The sequence below is a fragment of the Lonchura striata genome, chromosome 4 (assembly GCF_046129695.1).
Source record: "Lonchura striata isolate bLonStr1 chromosome 4, bLonStr1.mat, whole genome shotgun sequence".
In the NCBI taxonomy this organism is placed as follows: Eukaryota; Metazoa; Chordata; class Aves; order Passeriformes; family Estrildidae; genus Lonchura; species Lonchura striata.
Window position 1 is genome coordinate 1,918,833 of NC_134606.1, and position 22,719 is coordinate 1,941,551.

The following is a 22,719-nucleotide window of genomic DNA, read 5'->3' on the forward strand; positions in this document are numbered from 1 at the left end:
CCACGAGAGGGGGCGTGGCCGGGGCCGCGGCAATTCTCAATAACCGGGGCGGGTTTGGCCACGCCCCGGGCCGGGACCGGGACCGGGGGCGGGACCGGGACCGGGGGGCGGGACCGGGACCGGGGGGCGGGACCGGGACCGGGGGGCGGGACCGGGACCGGGGGGCGGGACCGGGACCGGGGGGCGGGACCGGGACCGGGGGGCGGGACCGGGACCGGGGGGCGGGACCGGGACCGGGGGCGGGACCGGGACCGGGGGCGGGACCGGGACCGGGGACGGGGCCGGCGGCGATGGCGGCGCTGTTCGGTGGCGTGGAGGGGTGAGGGGCGCGGCGGGGCCGGGGGGTTGCGCTCCCCATCCGGTACCCCCACCCCGGGGGGCTCCGGTACCCCCATCCCGGGGGGCTCCGTACCCCATCCGGTACCCCCATCCCGGGGGGTTCCGGTTCCCCCATCCCGGGGGTCTCCGCTCCCCACCGCCACCCCAACCCCGGGTGTCTCCGGTACCCCCACCCCGGGGGGCTCCGCTCCCCATCCGGTACCCCCACCCCGGGTGTCTCCGGTTCCCCCACCCCGGGGGGCTCCGCTCCCCATCCCCACCCCGGGGTGCGCAGCCCATGGAGGGGGTTCGGACGGACCCCCCTGCCCGGCTCCTGCCCCCCGCGCGGGGGTCAGCACCCCCCGAGTGACCCCGAGGGGGGGTGGGAGGCGGGGTGAGGGGGCTCGGCGGGGTCCCCCCGCTCCGGGGGTCGGGGGGCAGCGGGGGGGTGCCGGCAGTGTCCCCCCACCTCTCTCCGCAGCGGGGGCACCCGCTCCAGGGTGGTGCTGGTGTCCGCGGAGGGGCAGATCGTGGCCGAGGCAGAGGGACCCTGCACCAACCACTGGGTGAGGAGGGGGACAGCCCCGGGGAGGGGACAGGGACATGGGAGAGGGGGACAGGGACACGGGACAGGGGCACGGGACAGCGGGGAGGGGGACAGGGACATGGGAGAGGGGCACGGGACAGGGGGGAGAGGGACAGGGACATGGGAGAGGGGGACAGGGACACGGGACAGGGACACGGGACAGCAGGGAGGGGGACAGGGACATGGGAGAGGGGGACAGGGACACGGGGACATGGGGTTTGGGACACTGGGACAGGGACACGGGACAGTGGGGAGGGGGACAGGGACACGGGGACAGGGACACGGGGACAGGGACATGGGGACAGGGGATATGGAGCTGGGTATGGGACATGGAGGGGGGTGTGGGACACGGAAATGGGTTTGGGACGTGGAGGAGGATTTGGGACTGGAAATGGGTTTGGGACACAGAAATGGGTTTGGGACGTGGAAATGGGTTTGGGACATGGAGTGGGGTGTGGGACACGGAAATGGGTTTGGGACATGGAGCAGGACTTAGGACCTGGAAATGGGTTTGGGACACGGAGTGGGGTGTGGGATATGGAAATGGGTTTGGGACTCGGAGCAGGGTTTAGGACAGGGAACGGGATTTGGGAAATGGAAATGGGTTTGGGACACGGAAGAGGATTTGGGACTGGAAATGGGTTTGGGACATGGAGTGGGGTGTGGGACACGGAAATGGGTTCAGGCCATGGAGCAGGATTTGGGACATGGAGATGGGGTGTGGGACACAGAGATGGGTTTGGGACACGGAAATGGGTTTGGGACACAGAGCAGGATTTGGGACCTGGAAATGGATTTGGGACATGGAGTTGGGTTTGGGACATGGAGTGGGGTGTGGGACACAGAGATGGTTTTGGGACACGGAAATGGGTTTGGGACCTGGAAATGGGTTTGGGACATGGAGCTGGGTGTGGGATATGGAAATGGGCTTGGGACATGTAGTAGGGTTTGGGACACAGAGCAGAGTGGGGTGGGGGACACCCCACAGAGTGGGGTGGGGGACATGGAACGAGATATGGGACACAGAGTGAGATTTGGGACACAGAGCTGGGTTTGGGGACACGGAGCAGGGTTTGGGACACGGAGCTGGTTTGGGACACGGAGCAGGGTTTGGGGTCACAGAGCAGAGTTTGGACACGGAGCAGGGTTTGGGGTCACAGAGCAGGGTTTGGGGACACGGAGCTGGTTTGGGACACGGAGCAGGGTTTGGGACACGGAGCAGGGTTTGGGTCACAGAGCAGAGTTTGGACACGGATCAGGGTTTGGACACGGAGCTGGTTTGGGACACGGAGCAGAGTTTGGGACACGGAGCTGGTTTGGGACACGGAGCAGGGCTTGGGGACACGGAGCAGAGTTTGGGGACACGGAGCAGGGTTTGGACACGGAGCAGGGTTTGGACACGGAGCAGGGTTTGGGTCACAGAGCAGAGTTTGGGGACACGGAGCAGAGTTGGGGACACGGAGCAGGGTTTGGGTCACACAGCATTCTCACCATTCCTGGCTGTCCCCATCCCACGTTCACCCGCATGGGCCGCACCCACCTCAGGCAACTCCCCGGTGCCCCCACACCCAAACCCCGCGTGGGACCCCCTGGGGCGGCACCTCAAGGTGCCCAAAACCCCCGAGGCGACAGCGGGGTGGCCTCAGGGTGTCCCTGGCCGTGTCCCAGCTCGTGGGCCCCGAGACGTGCGTGGAGCGGATCGAGCGCATGGTCAGCGAGGCCAAGAGCCGGGCGGGCGCCGACCCCCGGCAGCCGCTGCGCTCGCTGGTGAGCCCCCGGCGCCGTCCCCGCGCCCCTGCCACCCCGGGGTGGCACAGTGACGGTGACGGTGACGGTGACGGTGACGGTGACGGTGTCCCCGGGCGCGGCAGGGGCTGTCGCTGAGCGGAGGGGACCAGCCGGAGGCCGTGGAGAAGCTGAGGGAGGAGCTGCAGCGCCGCTTCCCGAACCTGAGCCAGAGCTACTTCATCGGCACCGACGCCGTGGGGGCCATGGCCACGGCCACCGACCACGGTGCGGCCCGGCCCTGGCACCCCCGTGGCCCTGGCACCCCCGTGGCACTGGCACCCCCGTGGCCCTGGCACCCCCGTGGCACTGGCACCCCCGTGGCACTGTCACCTCCTTGTCCTTGTCCCATTTGGCCTGTCCCATTTGTCCCTGTCACCCCCTGGTCCCTGTCACCCCTGTGGCACTGGCACCCCCGTGGCACTGTCACCTCCTTGGCCCTGTCACCCCCTTGTCCCTGTCCCGTTTGGCCTGTCCCATTTGTCCCTGTCACCCCCTGGTCCCTGTCACCCCTGTGGCACTGGCACCCCCGTGGCACTGGCACCCCCGTGGCACTGTCACCTCCTTGTCCTTGTCCCGTTTGGCCTGTCCCATTTGTCCCTGTCACCCCCTGGTCCCTGTCACCCCTGTGGCACTGGCACCCCCGTGGCACTGTCACCTCCTTGGCCCTGTCCCCATTGTCCCTGTATTGTTCCCATCCCTGCCCACCTTGTCCCTGTCCCATTGTCCCTGTCCCATTGTCCCTGTCCCATTGTCCCTGTCACCCCCTGGTCCCTGTCCTCATCTTCCCTGTCCCCATTTGTCCATGTCACTCCCTCATCCTTGTCCCATTGTCCCTGTCCCACTTGTCCCTGTCCCGTTTGTCCCTGTCCCATTGTCCCTTTCACCCCCTTTTCCCTGTCCCCTTGGCCCTGTCCCCTTGGCCCTGTCACTCCCTTGTCCCTGTCCCTCCCTCATCCTTGTCCCATTGTTCTTGTCCCATTGTCCCTGTCACCCCCTTGTCCCTGTCCCTCCCTCGTCCTTGTCCCATTGTTCCTGTCCCACTTGTCCCTTTCACTCCCTTGTCCCTGTCCTCTTGGCCTTGTCACCCCCTTGGCCCTGTCCCCATTGTCCCTGTCTTGTTCCCATCCCTGTCCTGTTTGTCCCCATCCCTGCCCACCTTGTCCCTGTCCCCATTCTCCCTGTCCCCCATTGTCCCTGTCCCCATTGTCCCTGTCCCCCATTGTCCCTGTCCCCATTGTCCCTGTCCCACATTTGTCCCTGTCCCCCTTTTCCCAACGCTGTCCCCTCGTCCCTCGTGTGGGTGCCAGCCCCGCGGGTGTCACCGTGCGGGTGTCACCGTGCGGGTGTCACTGTGCAGATGGCATCATGCCCGTGCCAACCCCATGGGTGTCACCGTGCGGGTGTCACCGTGCCCGTGCCAGCCCCGCAGGTGTCACTGTGCGGGTGTCACCATGCCCGTGCCAACCCTGTGGGTGTCACCGTGCCAGTGCCAGCCCCGCGGGTGTCACCGTGTGGGTGTCACTGTGCCCATGCCAACCCCGCGGGTGTCACCGTGCCCGTGCCAGCCTCGCCAGTGTCACCGTGCGGGTGTCATTGTGCGGGTGGCATCATGCCCGTGCCAGCCCCGTGGGTGTCACTGTGCGGGTGTCACCGTGCCCATGCCAACCCCGCGGGTGTCACCGTGCCAGTGCCAGCCCCGTGGGTGTCACTGTGCGGGTGTCACCGTGCCCATGCCAACCCCGTGGGTGTCACCGTGTCAGTGCCAGCCCCGTGGGTGTCACTGTGCGGGTGTCACCGTGCCCATGCCAGCCCCGCGGGTGTCACCGTGCCCATGCCAACCCCGCGGGTGTCACCGTGCCAGTGCCAGCCCCATGGGTGTCACTGTGCGTGTGTCACTGTGCCCGTGCCAGCCCCGCGGGTGTCACCGTGCCAGTGCCAGCCCCATGGGTGTCACTGTGCGTGTGTCACTGTGCCCGTGCCAGCCCCGCGGGTGTCACCGTGCCAGCCCCACGGGTGTCCCCGCGCAGGTGGCATCGTGCTGATCTCGGGCACGGGCTCCAACTGCAAACTCATCAACCCCGACGGCTCCGAGAGCGGCTGCGGCGGCTGGGGACACATGATGGGGGACGAGGGCTCGGGTGAGCCGCACCCACAGCGACCCACAGGGACCCACAGCGACCCCATAGTGACCCACAGCGACCCCATAACTGACCCACAGCGACCCCATAGTGACCCACAGCGACCCCATAACTGACCCCATAACTGACCCACAGCGACCCCATAACTGACCGACAGCGACCCCATAACTGACCCCATAACTGACCCACAGCGACCCCATAACTGACCCACAGCGACCCCATAGTGACCCATAGTGACCCACAGCAACCCCATAGTGACCCACAGCGACCCCATAACTGACCCCACAGCAACCCCATAACTGACCCACAGCGACCCCATAACTGACCCACAGCGACCCACAGCGACCCCATAACTGACCCCATAGTGACCCCATTGCTGGCCCATAGTGACCCATAGCTGACCCATAACTGACCCCATTCCCGACCCCTTTCCCGTCGTTCCCAGCGTTCTGGATCGCACACCAGGCCCTGAAAACGGTGTTCGACTCCCAGGACAACCTGTCCCTGACCCCATAACTGACCCATAACTGAACCATAACCAACCCCATACCTGACCCCATAACTGACCCCATACCTGACCCCATACCTGACCCCATTCCCGACCCCATTCCCAACCCCATTCCCATTGTTCCCAGCGTTCTGGATCGCACACCAGGCCGTAAAAACGGTGTTCGACTCCCAGGACAACCTGCGGGCGCCGCCCCACGACGTCGCCTTTGTCCGCCAGGCCATGCTCGACTACTTCCAGGTGCCGGGCCTTTGGGGTGGCCTTTGGGGTGGCATTTGGGGTGGGATTTGGGGTCTTGGGTGGGCTTTGGGGTTCTTGGGTGGGCTTTGGGGTGCTGGAAGGGATTTGGGATGGGTATCAGGGTTCTAGAGGGGTTTTGGGGTCTTGGGTGGTTTGGGATGGGTTTTGGGGTCTTGGGGGGGGGTTGGGATGGGTTTTGGGGGATCTGGGATGGTTCTCAGGGTCTTGGGGGGGGTTTGGGATGGGTTTTGGGGTCCTGGAATGGATTTGGGATGGGGATTAGGGTTCTAGAGGGGTTTTGGGGTCTTGGGTGGTTTGGGATGGATTTTGGGGTCTTGGGGGAGTTTGGGTTGGGTTTTGAGGTCTTGGGGGAGTTTGGGTTGGGTTTTGGGGTGGGGTTTGGGGTTTTTGGGTGGGGTTTGGGGTCTTGAGGGGGTTTGGGATGGGTCTCAAGGTCCTAGAAAGGCTTTGGGGTGGGTATTGGGTGTCTTGGGGTGATTGGAGTGGGATTTGGGGTCCTGGGGTGGTTTGGGATGGGTTTTGGGGTTCTTGGGTGGGCTTTGGCGTTCTTGGGTGGTGTTTGGGGTCTTGGGTGGGGTTTGGGATGGGTTTTGGGGTCCTGGAATGGGTTTGGGATGGGTATCAGGGTTCTAGAGGGATTTTGGGGTCTTGGGGGGTTTGGGATGGGTTTTGGGCTCTTTGGGATGGGTTTTGGGGTGGGCTTTGGGGTTCTTGGGTGGGATTTGGGCTCTTGGGTGGTGTTTGGGGTCTTGGGTGGGGTTTGGGATGGGTTTTGGAGTCCTGGAAGGGATTTGGGATGGGTTTTGGTGGATCTGGTATGGTTCTTAGGGTCTTGGGGGGAGTTTGGGATGGGTTTTGGGGTTTGGGGTGTCTCAGGTCCATGTTTTGGGGTCCGGGGGTGTCTCAGGTCCATGTTTTGGGGTCCAGGCTGTCTCAGGTCCATGTTTTGGGGTCCGGGGGTGTCTCAGGTCCATGTTTTGGGGTTCGGGGCTGTCTCAGGTCCATGTTTTGGGGTCCGGGCTGTCTCAGGCCGTGTTTTGGGGAATCTCGGGGTGCTGGGGGGTCCCGGAGCTGAGCCCTGCCCCCCCAGATCTCGGACAGGATGGGGCTCCTGCCCCACCTCTACCGCACCTTCGAGAAGGGCAAATTCGCGGGGTTCTGCCAGGAGCTGGCCCAGGGTAGGGACCCTGGCCCCTTGGCCCTGTCCCCTGTCCCCTTGGCCCTGTCCCCTGTCCCCATTGTCACTGTCCCCTGTCCCCTTGTCACTGTCCCCATTGTCCCTGTCACTGTCCCCTTGTCCCTGTTCCCTTGTCCCCATCTCCATTGTCCCTGTCCCCATTGTCATCCCTGTCCCTGTTTATCCCTGTCCCCATTGTCCCTGTCCCCTTGTCCCTGTCCCCTTGTCCTTGTCTCCATTGTCCCTGTCCCCCTTGTCCCTGTTTGTCCCTGTTTGTCGCTCTCCCTGTCCTCTTGTCCCCATGTCCCTGTCCCCCTTGTCCCCATCTCCATTGTCCCTGTCCCCATTGTCATCCCTGTCCCGCTTGTCCCTGTCCTCTTGTCCCTGTCCCTGTTTGTCCCTGTCCCTGTTTGTCCCTGTCCCCTTGTCCCCATTGTCCCTGTCCCTGTCCCCATACCCATTGTCCCTGTCCCCTTGTCCCTGTCCCCTTCTAACTGTCCCCATTTGTCCACATCCCCACTGTCCCTGTCCCCAATGTCCCTGTCCCCTTATCCCTGTTTATCCCTGTCCCCATTGTCACTGTCCCCTTGTCCCCATTGTCATCCCTGTCCCCTTGTCCCCATTGTCCCTGTCCCTGTTTATCCCTGTCCCCATTGTCCCTTTCACTCCCTTTTCCCTGTCCCCTTGGCCCTGTCACCCCTTTGGCCCTGTCCCCCTCTTCCCTGGCCCCATTATCCCTGTCACCATTGTCCTTGTCTTGTTCCCATCCCTGCTCACCTTGTCCTTGTCCCATTGTCCCTGTCCCCCTTTTCCCTGTCCCATTGTCCCTGTCACCCCCTTGTCCCTGTCCCCTTGTCCCCATTGTCCCTGTCCCCATTGTCCCTGTCCCTGTTTGTCCCCATCCCCATTGTCCCTGTCCCCTTGTCCCTGTCCTTGTCCCTGTCACCCCCTTGTCCCTGTCCCCTTGTCCCCATTGTCCCTGTCCCTGTTTGTCCCCATTGTCCCTGTCCCCTTGTCCCTGTCCTTGTCCCTCCCGCTGCCACTCCCCGCTCTCTGCCCCTCTCGCCCTCTGCCCTCCTCGGGGTGGGGACACCCAGGTGCCACCCTTGGGGACACAGAGCAGTGTCCCACGTCCCCGCAGGTGCCCAGCTGGGTGACCCGCTCTGCTGCCACATCTTCACCGAGGCGGGTGAGCAGCTGGCACGCCACGTGGTGGCCGTGCTGCCCAAAATCCACCAGGTGAGGCCACACCCTGTCCTGCCCAATGTCCCCATCCCCGCGGTGCCACCACCCTGTCCTGCCCGGTGTCCCCATCCCCGCAGTGCCACCACCCTGTCCCACTAGGTGTCCCCAGCCCTGCAGTGCCACCACCCTGTCCTGCCACCCCCACGGTGCCACCACCCTGTCCTGCCATCCCTGCGGTGCCACCACCATGTCCTGCCGGGTTTCCCCACCACTGTGGTGCCACCATCCTGTCCTGCCACCCCCACGGTGCCACCACCGTGTCCTGCCAAGTGTCCTCACCCCCGTGGTGCCACCACCGTGTCCTGCTGGGTGTCCCCATCCCTGCAGTGCCACCACCCTGTCCTGCCATCCCCACAGTGCCACCACCCTGTCCCACCAGGTGTCCCCACCCCCGTGGTGCCACCATCATACCCTGCTGAGTGTCCCCACCACTGTGATGCCACCACCCTGTCCTGCCACCCCTGCGGTGCCACCACCATGTCCTGCCAAGTGTCCCCATCCCCGTGGTGCCACCACCGTGCCCCACTGGGTGTCCCCAGCCCTGCAGTGCCACCACAATGTCCTGCCAAGTGTCCCCATCCCTGTGGTGCCACCACCCTGTCCCACCAGGTGTCTCCATCCCCGTGGTGCCACCACCCTGTCCTGCAAGGTGTCCCCAGCCCCACAGTGCCACGACCCTGTCCCACTGGGTGTCCCCACCCCATGGCAGTGCCACTGTCCCCGCCGGTGTCCCCGCGCGGCGGTGGCCTCAGTTTCCCCGCCCGCAGAGCCTCTTCGCAGGCGAGCTGGGGCTGCCCATCGTGTGCGTGGGCTCGGTGTGGAACAGCTGGGAGCACCTGCGCCCCGGTGAGCGCAACGGGGTGGGCCCGATTTTGGGGTGGGCCCATTCTTGGGGTGGTCCTGTTCTTGGGGTGGTCCCGCTTTTGGGGTGGCTCTGGGTTTGGGGTGGTCCCATTCTTGGGGTGGTCCCGTTCTTGGGGTAGCCCTGTTCTTGGGATGGCCGCATTTTTGGGGTGGCTCCATTTTTGGGGTGGCTCCATTTTTGCTCCTCTGTTCTTGGGGTGGCTCCATTTTTGGGGTGGTCCCGTCCTTGGGATTGGTCCTTTTTTCAGGGAGGTCCCAATTTTGGGGTGGTCCCATTCTTGGGTTGGTCCCATTCTTGAGGTGGCTCCATTTTTGGGGTGGTTCCATTTTTGGGGTAGCCTTGTTCTTGGGTTGGCTCCATCCTTGGGTTGGCTCCATTTTTGGGTTGTCCCCATCCTTGGGTTGTCCCCATCCTTGGGTTGTCCCCATCCTTGGGTTGTCCCCGGTTTTGGGTTGTCCCCGTTCTCGGGCTGTCCCCATCCTTGGGTTGTCCCCATTTTTGGGTTGGCTCCATTCTTGGGTTGTCCCCATTTTTGGGTTGTCCCCATTTTTGGGCCATCCCCATCCTTGGGCCATCCCCATCCTTGGGCTGTATCCATTTTTGGATTGTCCCCATCCTTGGTTTGTCCCCATCCCTGGGCTGTCCCCGTTCTTGGGCTGTCCCAATCCTTGGTTTGTCCCCATCCTTGGTTTGTCCCCATCCTTGGTTTGTCCCCATTTTTGGGTTGTCCCCATTCTTGGGTTTTTCCCGTTGTTGGGTTGTCCCCATTTTTGGTTTGTCCCCATCCTTGGGCTGTCCCCATCCTTGGTTTGTCCCCATCCTTGGGCTGTCCCCATCCTTGGGCTGTCCCCATCCTTGGTTTGTCCCCATCCTTGGGCTGTCCCCATCCTTGGGCTGTCCCCATCCTTCGTTTGTCCCCATCCTTGGTTTGTCCCCGTTCCTGCGTTGTCCCTGTTCCTGCGTTGTCCCCGTTCCTGTGTTGTCCCCGTTCTTGTGCTGTCCCCATTTTTGGGTTGTCCCCATCCTTGGGCTGTCTCCATCCTTGGTTTGTCCCTGTTTTTGGGTTGTCCCCATCCTTGGTTTGTCCCCGTTTTTGGGTTGTCCCCGTTTTTGGGTTGTCCCCATTTCTGGTTTGTCCCCATCCTTGGGTTGTCCCTGTTTTTGGGTTGTCCCCATCCTTGGTTTGTCCCCATCCTTGGTTTGTCCCCATCCTTGGGTTGTCCCCATCCTTGGTTTGTCCCCGTTCCTGCGCCGTCCCAATCCTTGGTTTGTCCCCGTTCTTGGTTTGTCCCCATTTTTGGGTTGTCCCCATTTCTGGTTTGTCCCCATCCTTGGTTTGTCCCCATTTTTGGTTTGTCCCCGTTCTTGGTTTGTCCCCGTTCTTGGGTTGTCCCCATTTTTGGGTTGTCCCCATCCTTGGGTTGCCCCATTTTTGGTTTGTCCCCATCCTTGGGCCATCCCCATCCTTGGTTTTTCCCCATTTTTGGTTTGTCCCCGTTCCCGCTCCGTCCGTGTCCCCGTTGCGACGCGCGGCCGCCGCCGCAGGCTTCGTGGCGGCGCTGGAGCGGGCGCGGCCGGCGGCGCCGGCGGCGTTCTCGGGGTTCAGCCTGCTGCGGCTGCGGCGCCCCGCGGCGCTGGGCGCGGCGCGGCTGGCGGCGCGCGGGGCGGGCGCGGCGCTGCCGCTGCACCGCGCCGCCAACGCCCGCGTCTTCTACGCGCACCGATTCTGAGCCTGCGGCACGCCGGGGGATTGGGGATTGGGGGATTGGGGGATTGGGGGATTTGGGGATTTGGGGATTGGGGGATTGGGGGATTGGGGGATTTGGGGGATTTGGGGATTTGGGGATTTGGGGGATTGGGGGATTGGGGGATTGGGGGGATTGGGGATTGGGGGATTTGGGGGATTGGGGGATTGGGGGATTTGGGGGGATTTGGGGGGATTTGGGGGATTTGGGGATTTGAGGTTTGGCAATAAAACGGTTGGACTGGTCCAGTGGAGTGGGAATGGAATGGGAATGGGAATGGGGTGGGAGTGGGAATGGGGTGGGGATGGGGATGGGGATGGGGTGGGAATGGGAATGGGGGAGAGGGAAAAGGGTGGGATGGGAATGGGATGTCAGTCAGAATGGGAATGGGAATGGGGATGGGAATGACAATGGGAATGGGAATGGGAATGGGGTGGGAGACAGGGAATGAGGTGGGAATTGGGATGGGAGTGTGGGAGTGGGAATGGGAATGGGATGGGAATGGGGATGGGGATGGGAATGGGGTGGGAGACAGGGAATGGGGTGGGATGGGAATGGGGTGGGAGTGTGGGAATAGGGGAGCAAGAATGGGATGGGAATGGGAGTGTGGGAATGGGGTGGGAGTGGGGGAATGGGAATGGAATGGAAAACGGGAATAGGGTGGGAGTAGGAATGGGGTCGGAATGGGGGAGACAGGGAATGGGGTGGGAATCGGGATGGGAGTGTGGGAGCGGGAGTGGGAATGGGGAAGGGGTGGGATGGGAGACAGGGAATGGGGAAGACAAAATGGGGTGGGAATAGGGTGGGAATGGGAATGGGGGAGAGGGAATGGGGTGGGAATGGGAATGGGGGAGAGGGAATGGGGTGGGAATGGCTGGATGGGATCGGGAGTGAGGGGATGGGAATGGGGCAGGATGGGAGGGTGGGAATGGGAGAGTGCAGTGGGGCAGGATGGGGAATTGGACTGGGAATGGGAACAGGAACAGGATTGGGATTGGGAATGGCATTGGGATTGGATAATGGGATTGGGAACGGAATTGAGAATGAGACTGGGATTGGGAACGGGAATAAGATTGCGAATGGGAATGGGATTGGGATTGGAACTGGGGGTGGGAATGGGATTGGGAACAGAAATGAGAATGAGACTGGGATTGGGAACAGGATTGGGATTGGGAATGGGAATAGGATTGGGATTGGGAATGGCATTAAATGGGATTGGGATTGGGAAGAGGGATGGGAGTGAGGTGCTGAGCCTGCCAACGCAGGCAGGGAGGGCTCTGCATCCAAGGAAAAGCAGGAAGGAGGAAATCCCAAAGATTCGGATCAGGGATGACATCCATGAGCTGGGAATGGACGTGGAGCTGCCGGAGCAGCTTTTGGGGGAATTCCCACTTAAAAGGGGAAACAAAAAAACAAAAAAAAAAAACAAAAAAAAAGGAGAAAATCCCTTTTGGGTTCTTTTTACCGGGAATCAAAACACTGGGAAATCCTCTGGGAGCTTTTCCAGGAGGGAAATTCCCAAGCAGAGCCAGCCGAGCCTCCAAACTGGGAATGACTGGGATCGCTGGGAGGGGCCGATTGACGGAGACCCCCGCGGTTTTCCAAGGAAAACTCCGCTCCCTTTCCAAAAAAAGTTTATTTGGGATGAACGCCTCGTCCGAAATGTACAGCATGGGGGTGGGGAAAAAGGAGGGAACTCGGGGAGAAATCCAAGGAAAACCGGGAAAAAGAGGAGGGGAGAATGTGGGATCGCTCCAGGGAAAAGGAGCCTGGGAAGCTCCTGGCTCCTCTGCTTTGGGATTTCCCAACCCCCAAGGAGATCCCGTTTTTTCCCTCTGGAGGGATTCCCGATCCCAAAACGGTCCTGATATCTCTGGATAGACATTCCCAATCCCAAAGCGTCCCCGATTTCCCTGGACACGCGTTCCCAATCCCAAGGAACCCCTGATTTCCTTGGATATGGATTCTGACCTTGGGAAGCTCCCACTTTTCCTGGAGGAGGATTCCCAATCCCAAAAAGTTCCCCATTTCCCTGGATAGAGATTCCCAATCCCAAGGAACTCCGGATTTCCTTCAATCCAGATTTCTGACCTTGGGAATCTCCACTTCCCCTGGATAGGGATTCCCAATCCCAAAAATTTCCTGATTTCCTTGGACAGGAATTCCCAATCCCAAAAAGTTCCTGAATTCCCAGGACAGGAATTCCCAATCCCAAAAAGTTCCTGATTTCCTTGGACAGGGATTTCTGACCTTGGGAAGCTCCCACTTCTCCTGGATTGGGATTCCCAATCCCAAAAAATTCCTGAATTCCCTGGATAGGGTTTCTGACCTTGGGAAGTTCCTGATTTCCATGGACAGGAATTCCCAATCCCAAAAATTTCCTGATTTCCTTGGATAGGAATTCTGACCTTGGGAATCTCCACTTTCCCTGGATTGGGATTTCCAATCCCAAAAATTTCCTGATTTCCTTGGACAGGAATTCCCAATCCCAAAAAGTTCCTGATTTCCTTGGATAGGAATTCTGACCTTGGAAAACTCCTGCTCTCCTTGGGGAGGAATTTCCAATCCCAAAAAGTTCCTGAATTCCCTGGACAGGAATTCCCAATCCCAAAAAGTTCCTGATTTCCCTGGATTTCTGAGCCTTCCCTAATTTGGGAATTAGGGATCTGCAGCTCCCATGGGTGGGGAAGGAAATTCCCAGGATCAAATTCGGATCCTCTCTGCCAGGAATTCCGTTTTCCTTGGATTTTCCCGCCGCGAGGAATTGGGGCTGTAGTGTTGGATGAGCTGAGGAATTCCTTAAGGGGAAGAGGAATTTGGGGAAAAAAAACCAAAAAAAAACCTCTGGAATTGGCAGGATCCCCCTGCTCAGCTTCCGCACGAAGGAATTTCGGGATCGCACCTTTGGGACCCTTCACCTGCTGCAGGAAAAATCCCATCCCAGAAAAATCCCATCCCAGAAAAATCCCATCCCAGAAAAATCCCATCCCAGAAAAATCTCATTCCAGAAAAATCCCATCCCAGAAAAATCCCATTCCAGAAAAATCTCATCCCAGAAAAATCTCATTCCAGAAAAATCCCATCCCAGAAAAATCCCATCCCAGAAAAATCTCATTCCAGAAAAATCTCATCCCAGAAAAATCTCATCCCAGAAAAATCTCATCCCAGAAAAATCTCATCCCAGAAAAATCTCATTCCAGAAAAATCCCATTCCAGAAAAATCCCATCCCAGAAAAATCTCATTCCAGAAAAATCTCATCCCAGAAAAATCCCATTCCAGAAAAATCTCATCCCAGAAAAATACCATCCCAGAAAAATCCCATCCCAGAAAAATCTCATCCCAGAAAAATCCCATCCCAGAAAAATCCCATTCCAGAAAAATCAGGGAAATTCACATTCCAGAAAAATCAGGGGGAAAATCACATTCCAGAAAAATCAGGGGAAATCCCATTCCAAAAGATCAGGGAAAATCCAGATCCCAACCCTAAAAATCCTCTGGAAGCAGGAAAATCTGATTTTCCCATTATTGATTTCCCATGATTTTTTTCTATGATTTTTCCCGTGATTTTTCCATGATTTCCCTGTGATTTTCCCATGATTTTTCCATGATTGATTTCCCATGATTTTTCCATAATTTTCTTGATTTTCCCATGATCGATTTCCCATGATTTTTCATTATTTTCCTGTGATTTTCCCATGATTTTTCCAAGATTTCCCTGTGATTTTCCCATGATTTTCCCATGACTGATTTCCCATTCTTTTTCCATAATTTCCCCATGATTTTCCCTCCCGTGATTTTCCCATAATTTTCCCACTATTGATTTCCCATGATTTTTCCATTATTTCCCCGTGATTTTTCCCTGATTTTCCCATTATATTCCCATGATTTTCCCATGACTGATTTCCCATGATTTTTCCATAATTTCCCCATGATTTTCCGATGATTTTCCCACTATTGATTTCCCATGATTTTTCCATTTTCCCCCCATGATTATCCCGTAATTTTCCCATGATTTTCCATTCTTTTCCCATGACTGATTTCCCACGATTTTTCCATTATTTTCCCTGTGATTTCCCTGTGATTTTTCCATGATTTTCCCACGATTTTCCTACAATTCTCCCCAAGATTTTCCCGCCGGTGGGCTCACCACAAATTCCAGGAAGCCAAAAACTGCCAAGAAAAATGAGGAAAAACCAGGAAAAAACCAAAAAAAACCCCCAGGGAAAACCAGGAATACTCGGAGCTGGAGCAGATCCCGGCGCTGGAGCCGCTCCGGGCTCTTCCCGTGTCCCAACTTTTCCCTGGAGCAGGGAATCAGTCTCTGGCCGGGCCATTCCCGAATTTCCAAGGTCAGTATTTCACTCCGGGAACGAATTCCTTGGCGTCTGGATTCAAGGTGCTTTTGCTCTGGGAAAAAATAAAAAAAAGGATTGGGAATGGGATTTGTCAGCGTTGGGAATTCCGGGGAATTCCCACATCCCAAGGAATTCCCAGATTTCTGGGGTGGGTCAAGGGTTTCGCAAGGTTGGGGGGCTCGGGTGGGAAGTGGGATCGTGGGGAGAGGAAATTTATGGAATTTTGGAATGGTTTGGGTGGGAGGAGATCTTTAAATCCCATCCCAATCCCATCCAATCCCATCCAATCCAATCCAATCCAATCCAATCCCATCCAATCCCATCCCAATCCCAATCCAATCCAATCCAATCCCATCCCATCCCAATCCCATCCCAATCCCATCCAATCCCATCCAATCCAATCCAATCCAATCCAATCCCATCCAATCCCATCCCAATCCCATCCCAATCCCATCCCAATCCAATCCCATCCCAATCCCATCCCAATCCCATCCAATCCCATCCAATCCCATCCCAATCCCATCCCAATCCCATCCCATCCAATCCCAATATTCCAGGTGGATCCAGCCTGCCCTTGGACACTTCCAGGGATCATGGGGCAATTCCAGGGATGGGACATTCCAGGGACAGAATTCCAAGGATGTGATAAATCCAAGGATGGGACAATTTCAAGGACAGAATTCCAGGGATGGGCCAATTCCAGGGAATGGACAATTCCAAGGATGGGACAATTCTAGGGACAGAATTCCAAGGATGGGACAAATCCTGGGAATGGACAATTCCAGGGACAAGAGAATTCCAAGGATGGAACAATTCCAAAGATGGAACAAATCCAGGGATGGGACAAATCCAGGGACAGAATTCCAAGGACGGGACAAATCCAAGGATGGAACAATTCCAGGGACAAGAGAATTCCAGGGATGGGACAATTCCAGGGTCAGAATTCCAGGGATGGGAGAAGTCCAAGGACGGGCCAATTCCCGGGACAGAATTCCAGGGCTGGGCCAATTTCAGGGACAGGAGAATTCCAAGGACAAGAGAATTCCAAGGATGGGACAATTCTAGGGACAGAATTCCAAGGACGGGACAAATCCAAGGATGGGACAATTCCAGAGACAAGATAATTCCAGGGATGGAACAATTCCAGGGATGGGACAAATCCATGGATTGGACAATTTCAGGGACAGAATTCCAGGGACAGAATTCCCAGGCCAGAATTCCCGGGCCAGAATTCCCAGGACAGAATCCCAGGGCCGGCCCGATTCCCGGGACAGAATTCCCGGGCCAGAATTCCCGGGCCAGAATTCCCGGGCCAGCCCGGTTCCCGGGACAGAATTCCCGGGCCAGAATTCCCAGGCCAGAATTCCCAGGCCAGAATTCCCAGGCCAGAATTCCCAGGCCAGAATTCCCGGCACAGAATTCCCGGCACAGAATTCCCGGCACAGAATTCCTGGCACAGAATTCCCGGGCCGGCCCGGTTCCTGGGACAGAATTCCCGGCACAGAATTCCCGGCACAGAATTCCCGGCACAGAATTCCCGGGCCAGAATTCCCGGGCCGCTCACCAGGATGTCGTCGGCGCCGTCGCGGAGCTGCTGCTGGAGCTGCCCCATTCCCTGCGGGAGATCCCGCGCCGGGATGAACCAATCCCGCTCCTCCTCCTCCTCCAGCATCTCCTGGAAGCAGCGATCCAGGAATTCCTGCTCCTGCAGCTCCTCCTCCACCTGCCCGGAGAGCTTCCGTGGGATTCTCCGGGCGGGAAAACCCTCGGAGATCCGTTCCCAGCCCCAAAATCCCGGCGGGAACGGCGATCCCGGCGCTTTGCCGGGAATATTCCCGCTTTTCGGGCTTCCCTCGCGTCCCGCCGCCGTTCCCGAATCCTGATTGCCACCCGTGCTTTTCCCATGGTTTCTCCATGATTTTCCCATGATTGTCCCGGGATTTTTCCATTATTGATTTCCCATTATTTTTCCTGTGATTTTCCCATGATTTTTCCATGATTTTCCTGTGATTTTCCCATGACTGATTTTCCATTATTTTCCCATGATTGATTTCCCTAATTTTCCCATTATTTCCCCATTACTTTTCCTGTGATTTTCCCATGATTTTCCCATGATTTTCCCATGATTCCCCTGTGATTTTCCCATTACTGATTTTCCATGATTTTCCCATGATTTTCCCCATGATTGATTTCCCTAATTTTCCCATTATTTCCCCATTACTTTTCCTGTGATTTTCCCATGATTTTCCCATGATTTTTCCATGATTTTCCCATGATTTCCCTGTGATTTTCCCATCATTGATTTCCCTGATTTTTCCATGATTTTCCCATTATTGATTTTCCCATGATTTTTCCATGATTCTCCCGTGGTTGTCCCATGATTTTCCCATGACTGATTTCCCAGTGATTTTTCCATTCGTTTCCCACTATTGATTTCCCATGATTTTCCTGTGATTTTCCCATGATTTTCCCATTATATTCCCATTATTTTCCCCATGATTGATTTCCCTGATTTTCCCATTATTTTCCCATAATCAATTTCCCATTACTTTTCCCGTGATTTTCCCATGATTTTCCTGTGATTTTCCCATGATATTTCCATTATTGATTTCCCATGATTTTTCCAGGATTTTCTGATTATTTTCCCATTATTGATTTCCCGTGATTTTTCCATTATTTTTCCATGATTTTCCTGTGATTTTCCCTTGATTTCCCCATAATTGATTTCCCTGATTTTTCCATGATTTTCCCACTATTGGCTTCCCATGATTTTTCCCATTATTTTCCCATGATTGGTTTCTCATGGTCTTTCCATGATTTTTCTGTGATTTCCCCGTGATTTTCCCATGATTAATTTCCCTGATTTTCCCATTATTTTCCCACTATTGATTTCCCATTATTTTTCCATTATTTTTCCATGATTTTCCCATGGTTTCCCCATGATTTTCCTGTGATTTTCCTATTATTTTTCCATGACTTTCCCGTGATTTTCCCATGATTTTCCCATGATTTTCCTGTGATTTCCCCATGATTTTCCCATGATTTTCCTGCGATTTTTCCGCAATTTTCCCATGATATTCCCATTATTTATTTCCTTTTTTTTTTTTTTCCTGTTTTTTTCCAGCTTTTTTCCGGCTTTTCCAGGCAAATCCAACACTCGGCCCTGAGCCACCTTTTCCCATCAAAAGACAACATTCCCAGATTATTTTCCTTATGGATACACACGGAACTGGGAATCAGCCCCGGGCCGATCCCGAATCCCGGGAATTCCCATGGATTCCCACCTGCCGGTCGAAGTCCTCCTCGTTCTCCATCCACATGTACTCGGCGAAGGGATTCTTCTCCTTCTCCTGGAGCCCATTCCCAGCCGGATCCTCCTTGGATTTGGGATTGGACGCCGTGGTGCTGGCGAGCTCGGAGCCATTCATCCTCGAGGACTCTGGGATTTGGGAATTTTGGGGGAATTTTGGGAAGGATCCCATGGTGGCCGTGGGATTCCAGCCTGGGGACAAGTGGATTTGGTCCTGGTGGGATTTTCCAGGTTTTGGGAGGCTAAAATCCATCCCGGGGGTTGGGAATTTGTCACAGAGCGTTCCGGAAAATCCACTGCTCCGTCAATCATCCACGGATCCGTCATTCCATGGATCCATCAATCCATGGATCCATCAACGCATGGATCCATCAATCCATGGATCCGTCATTCCATGGATCCATGGATCCATCAACGCATGGATCCATCAATTCAATCCATCCATGGATCCATCATTCCATGGATCCATGGATCCATCAACGCATGGATCCATCAATCCATGGATCCGTCATTCCATGGATCCATTGATCCATCAACGCATGGATCCATCAATTCAATCAATCCATGGATCCATCATTCCATGGATCCATCAATCCAATCGATCCATGGATCCACCAATCCATGGATCCATCATTCCATGGATCCATCAATCCAATCGATCCATGGATCCACCAATCCATGGATCCATCATTCCATGGATCTGCTGATCCATCAGTTCAATTCACCCACGGATCCATCAATTCATGGATCCATCAATTCATGGATCCATAAATCCATGGATCCGTCAATCCATCAATTCAATTAATTCATGGATCCACCAATTCACGGTTCCATCAGTTCATGGATCCACCAAGTCATGGATCCATGGATCCATTATCCATCAATCCATGGCACCACTGATCCATAAATCCATGGATCCATCAATGCATAAATCCATAAATCCATCCATCCATGGATCCATCAGTCCACCATCCATTAATCCATTGATCCATTAATTTAATCAATCCATGGATCCATTGACCCATCAATTCATAGATCCATCAACCCACCAATCCATGGATCCATAAATCCATGGAGCCATTGATCCATCCATCCATGGATCCATCAATCTATCAATCCATGGATTCATTGATCCATCAATTCAATCAATTCATGGATCCATCAATCCATGGATCCACCAATCTATCAATTCATGGATCCATCAATCTATCAATCCATGGATCCATGGATCCATCCATCCAGGACCGGCTTATCCTGCAAAAGGATCATTCCCAACCCCCAAAACGCCAAAGTCTGGGAAGTTTTGGGAATCTGGGAATGGAGGATGAGGTCAGGGATGATGGGAAAACTGGGAATGTTCCCCTGGGGAAGGGAAAATTCCAGGGAATTTCCTGGACAGGGACGGAGGGACAGGACAGAGGGAATGGCTCCAAAATGGGAAAATGGAGATTGGGGTGGGATCTCGGCAAGGAATTCCTGGCTGGGCTGGAATTCCCAGAGAATCCCTGGATCCTTGGGAATGTTGGATCCACCTGGGATGGTGGAAAATATTCCTGGATGGGATTTAAGGTTGTTTTCCAACCCCAAAGATTCCATGGAAACCCCAAATTCCGCGGATGTTTGTAGGATAATGCTCCAAATCCCAGAGTTTTTATCCGGAGTTTTTATCCCAAACATCCCACGGAGAGTGCAAGGGCCTTTCCCAAATCCCGGGATTTGGGATCCTGGATGCCCAGCCTGGTGTCCCCACCTGGGCCAGCATGGAAAATATCCCAAATATCCCATGGGAACGGGGCAGGAATATCCCAAATATCCCAAATATCCCATGGGAACGGGGCAGGAATATCCCAAATATCCCAAATATCCCATGGGAATGGGGCAGGAATATCCCAAATATCCCAAATATCCCATGGGAATGGGGCAGGAATATCCCAAATATCCCAAATATCCCATGGGAACGGGGCAGGAATATCCCAAATATCCCAAATCCCAAATATCCCATGGGAACAGGGCAGGAATATCCCAAATATCCCAAATCCCAAATATCCCATGGGAACAGGGCAGGAATATCCCAAATATCCCAAATCCCAAATATCCCAGGGGAACGGGGCAGAATCCCAAATATCCCATGGGAACGGGGCAGGAATATCCCAAATATCCCAAATCCCAAATATCCCATGGGAATGGGGCAGGAATATCCCAAATCCCGGTCAGGGGGGATAATTTGGGGCAGAGAATTCCCCCAAAAGTGAGGGAGCCACGGGGAACGGGAATGGGATTGGGATTGGGAATGGGATCGGAACCGGAAACGGGCATGGAGTGGGAACAGGATCGGGAACGGGAACGGGAACGGAGAACCGGAGCCGCTCCCGGCCCACACCGGCCGCTCTCCGGGGGCCGCTCCCGGGGGCTCCGCGCCAGAAGCCCGAGCGGGGCTCGGCCCGGCCTCAGCGCCCCCCGGTACCGCCGGTACCGCCGGTCCTCCCGGTACCCCCGGTGCCGCTGTCCCTTCCGATACCCCCGAACCCCCCGGTACGCCCGGTGCCGCTGTCCCCCCGGTGCCGCTGTCCCGCCGGTGCCGCTGTCCCCCCGGTGCCGCTGTCCCCCCGGTGCCGCTGTCCCCCCGGTGCCGCTGTCCCTCCCGGTATCCGCTGTCCCGCCGGTGCCGCTGTCCCCCCGGTGCCGCTGTCCCCCCGGTGCCGCTGTCCCTCCCGGTCCCCCCCGGTACCTCGGGCCCGGCCGGTGCCGCTCCGCGCCTCCTCCGCCGCACGCCCCGCCCCTCCCGCCGCCGCCACACCCACCGCTCCCATTGGCCAGCACCGCCGCGTGGCCCCGCCCCTCAGCGCTCCGATTGGACAGCACGCGCGAACAGCGCGTTCTTATTGCGCCGCGCGGCTGTCCATCATGAGGTTAAGCCCACCCACCTAGCGGCGCGCCGGATTGGCCGCCGCCGGCGGCGCTGATTGGCTGAGCGCACGGCGTCGCCCGCGTGGGGCGGGGCCGCGCGCGATGTAAATAACACCGAGAGCCCCGCCCCCCGCCTCGGGGTGGAGAATGATTGACAGGCGGTTCCGCCAATGGGGAGAGGCGTCACAAATCCGCCCCGGCGCGGGGGCGCGTTGGTAGAAGCACGGTGATTGGATGGAAGATGTAAACACGGGGAGGGGCGGGGCTGTCACGTGCTCTGCGCGTGGTTATTGGGGGGGAATCCAAATTTTGGGGGGGGGGGGGGGCGAATTTGGGGGGGGGGGGAGCACCGTGAAGGGGGACCCGGCCCCGCACCCCAAATTTGGGGTCAGGAACAAGGGGGGGCTCGCACCCCTAAATTTGGGTCAAGAACGGGGGGGGGGGGATTTCATCCCCGCACCCCAAAATTTGGGGTCAGGAACGGGGGGATCCAGCCCCGCACCCCAAAATTGGGGTCAGGAACGGGGGGATGCAGCCCCGCACCCCAAAATTGGGGTCAGGAACGGGGGGATGCAGCCCCGCACCCCAAAATTTGGGGTCAGGAACGAGGGGGGGCCCCGCACCCCAAAATTTGGGGTCAGGAACTGGGGGGGATCCAGCCCCGCACCCCAAAATTTGGGTCAAGAACGAGGGGGGCCCCACACCCCAAAATTTGGGTCAGGAACTGGGGGGGATTTCATCCCCGCACCCCAAAATTTGGGATCAGGAACTGGGGGGGATTTCATCCCTGCACCCCAAAAATTTCGGGTCAGGAAAGAGGGGAGGCCCCGCACCCCAAAATTTGGGGTGCCCCCGGACCCCCGGGAGGGTGAGTGACCCCAAATCCCCCCGGGGGGTCCCCAAATTCCCCCGCGGCTCTGGGGCGGCTTTGGGGTTTTGGCGGCTTCGGGCAGATTTTGGGGATCCCCAAATTTTGGGGATCCCCGGATTTGGGAATCTCTGGATTTTGGGGATCCCGGATTTTGGCAATCCCAATTTTGGGGAACCCGATTTTGGGAATCTCTGGATTTTGGGGATCCCGAATTTTGGGGACCCCGGGAATTGGGGAACTCCGGATTTTGGGAACCCTGGATTTTGGGGAACCCCGAATTTTAGGAGCCCTGGATTTTGAGGATCCCGGATTTTGGGGATTCTGGATTTTGGGGATCACGGATTTTGGGGATCCCGGATTTTGGGGAACCCCGATTTTTGGAGATCCTGATTTTTAGGAGCCCTGCATTTTGGGGATCCCGGATTTTGGAGCTCAAGGATTTTGGGAACTCCAAATTTTGGGGATCCAAATTTTGGGGATCCCGGATTTTGGGGACCCCGGGATTTGGGGAATTACAAATTTCGGGGATCCGGAATTTTTGGGATCTCGATTTTGGGGATCCCGAATTTTGGCGATCCCAATTTTGGGGATCCCGGATTTTGGGGATCCCCGGATTTTGGGGACCCCGGGATTTGGGGAATTAC

General features: G+C 56.9%; 2 protein-coding genes across 3 annotated transcripts; one reads left to right on the forward strand and one right to left on the reverse strand.

Annotated features, from left to right (window-relative positions):
* The first annotated feature begins 277 nt into the window (after positions 1–277).
* On the forward strand, positions 278–10,616 carry NAGK (N-acetylglucosamine kinase). Its single transcript, XM_077782562.1, has 10 exons — positions 278–319; positions 800–884; positions 2,573–2,671; positions 2,776–2,917; positions 4,720–4,830; positions 5,466–5,578; positions 6,690–6,777; positions 7,918–8,015; positions 8,789–8,867; positions 10,432–10,616. Exons 1-10 carry the CDS (start codon positions 291–293, stop codon positions 10,614–10,616), a joined length of 1,029 nt encoding a protein of 342 aa, XP_077638688.1. The 5' UTR covers positions 278–290.
* A 1,632-nt stretch (positions 10,617–12,248) lies between these two features.
* PAIP2B (poly(A) binding protein interacting protein 2B) lies at positions 12,249–21,092 on the reverse strand. 2 transcript variants are annotated; one of them, XM_021526803.3, is made up of 4 exons: positions 21,026–21,092; positions 18,272–18,426; positions 16,552–16,710; positions 12,249–15,039 (listed from the first exon to the last, which is right to left on the reverse strand). In XM_021526803.3, the coding sequence occupies exons 2-4, from the start codon at positions 18,413–18,415 to the stop codon at positions 14,983–14,985; spliced, it is 360 nt and encodes a 119-aa protein (XP_021382478.1). In that variant the 5' UTR covers positions 18,416–18,426; positions 21,026–21,092; the 3' UTR covers positions 12,249–14,982. The 2 variants fall into 2 exon arrangements, with proteins under 2 accessions (XP_021382478.1, XP_021382479.2); XM_021526804.2 differs by having other exon boundaries at positions 18,272–18,489; positions 21,026–21,069.
* Positions 21,093–22,719: the final 1,627 nt, after the last annotated feature.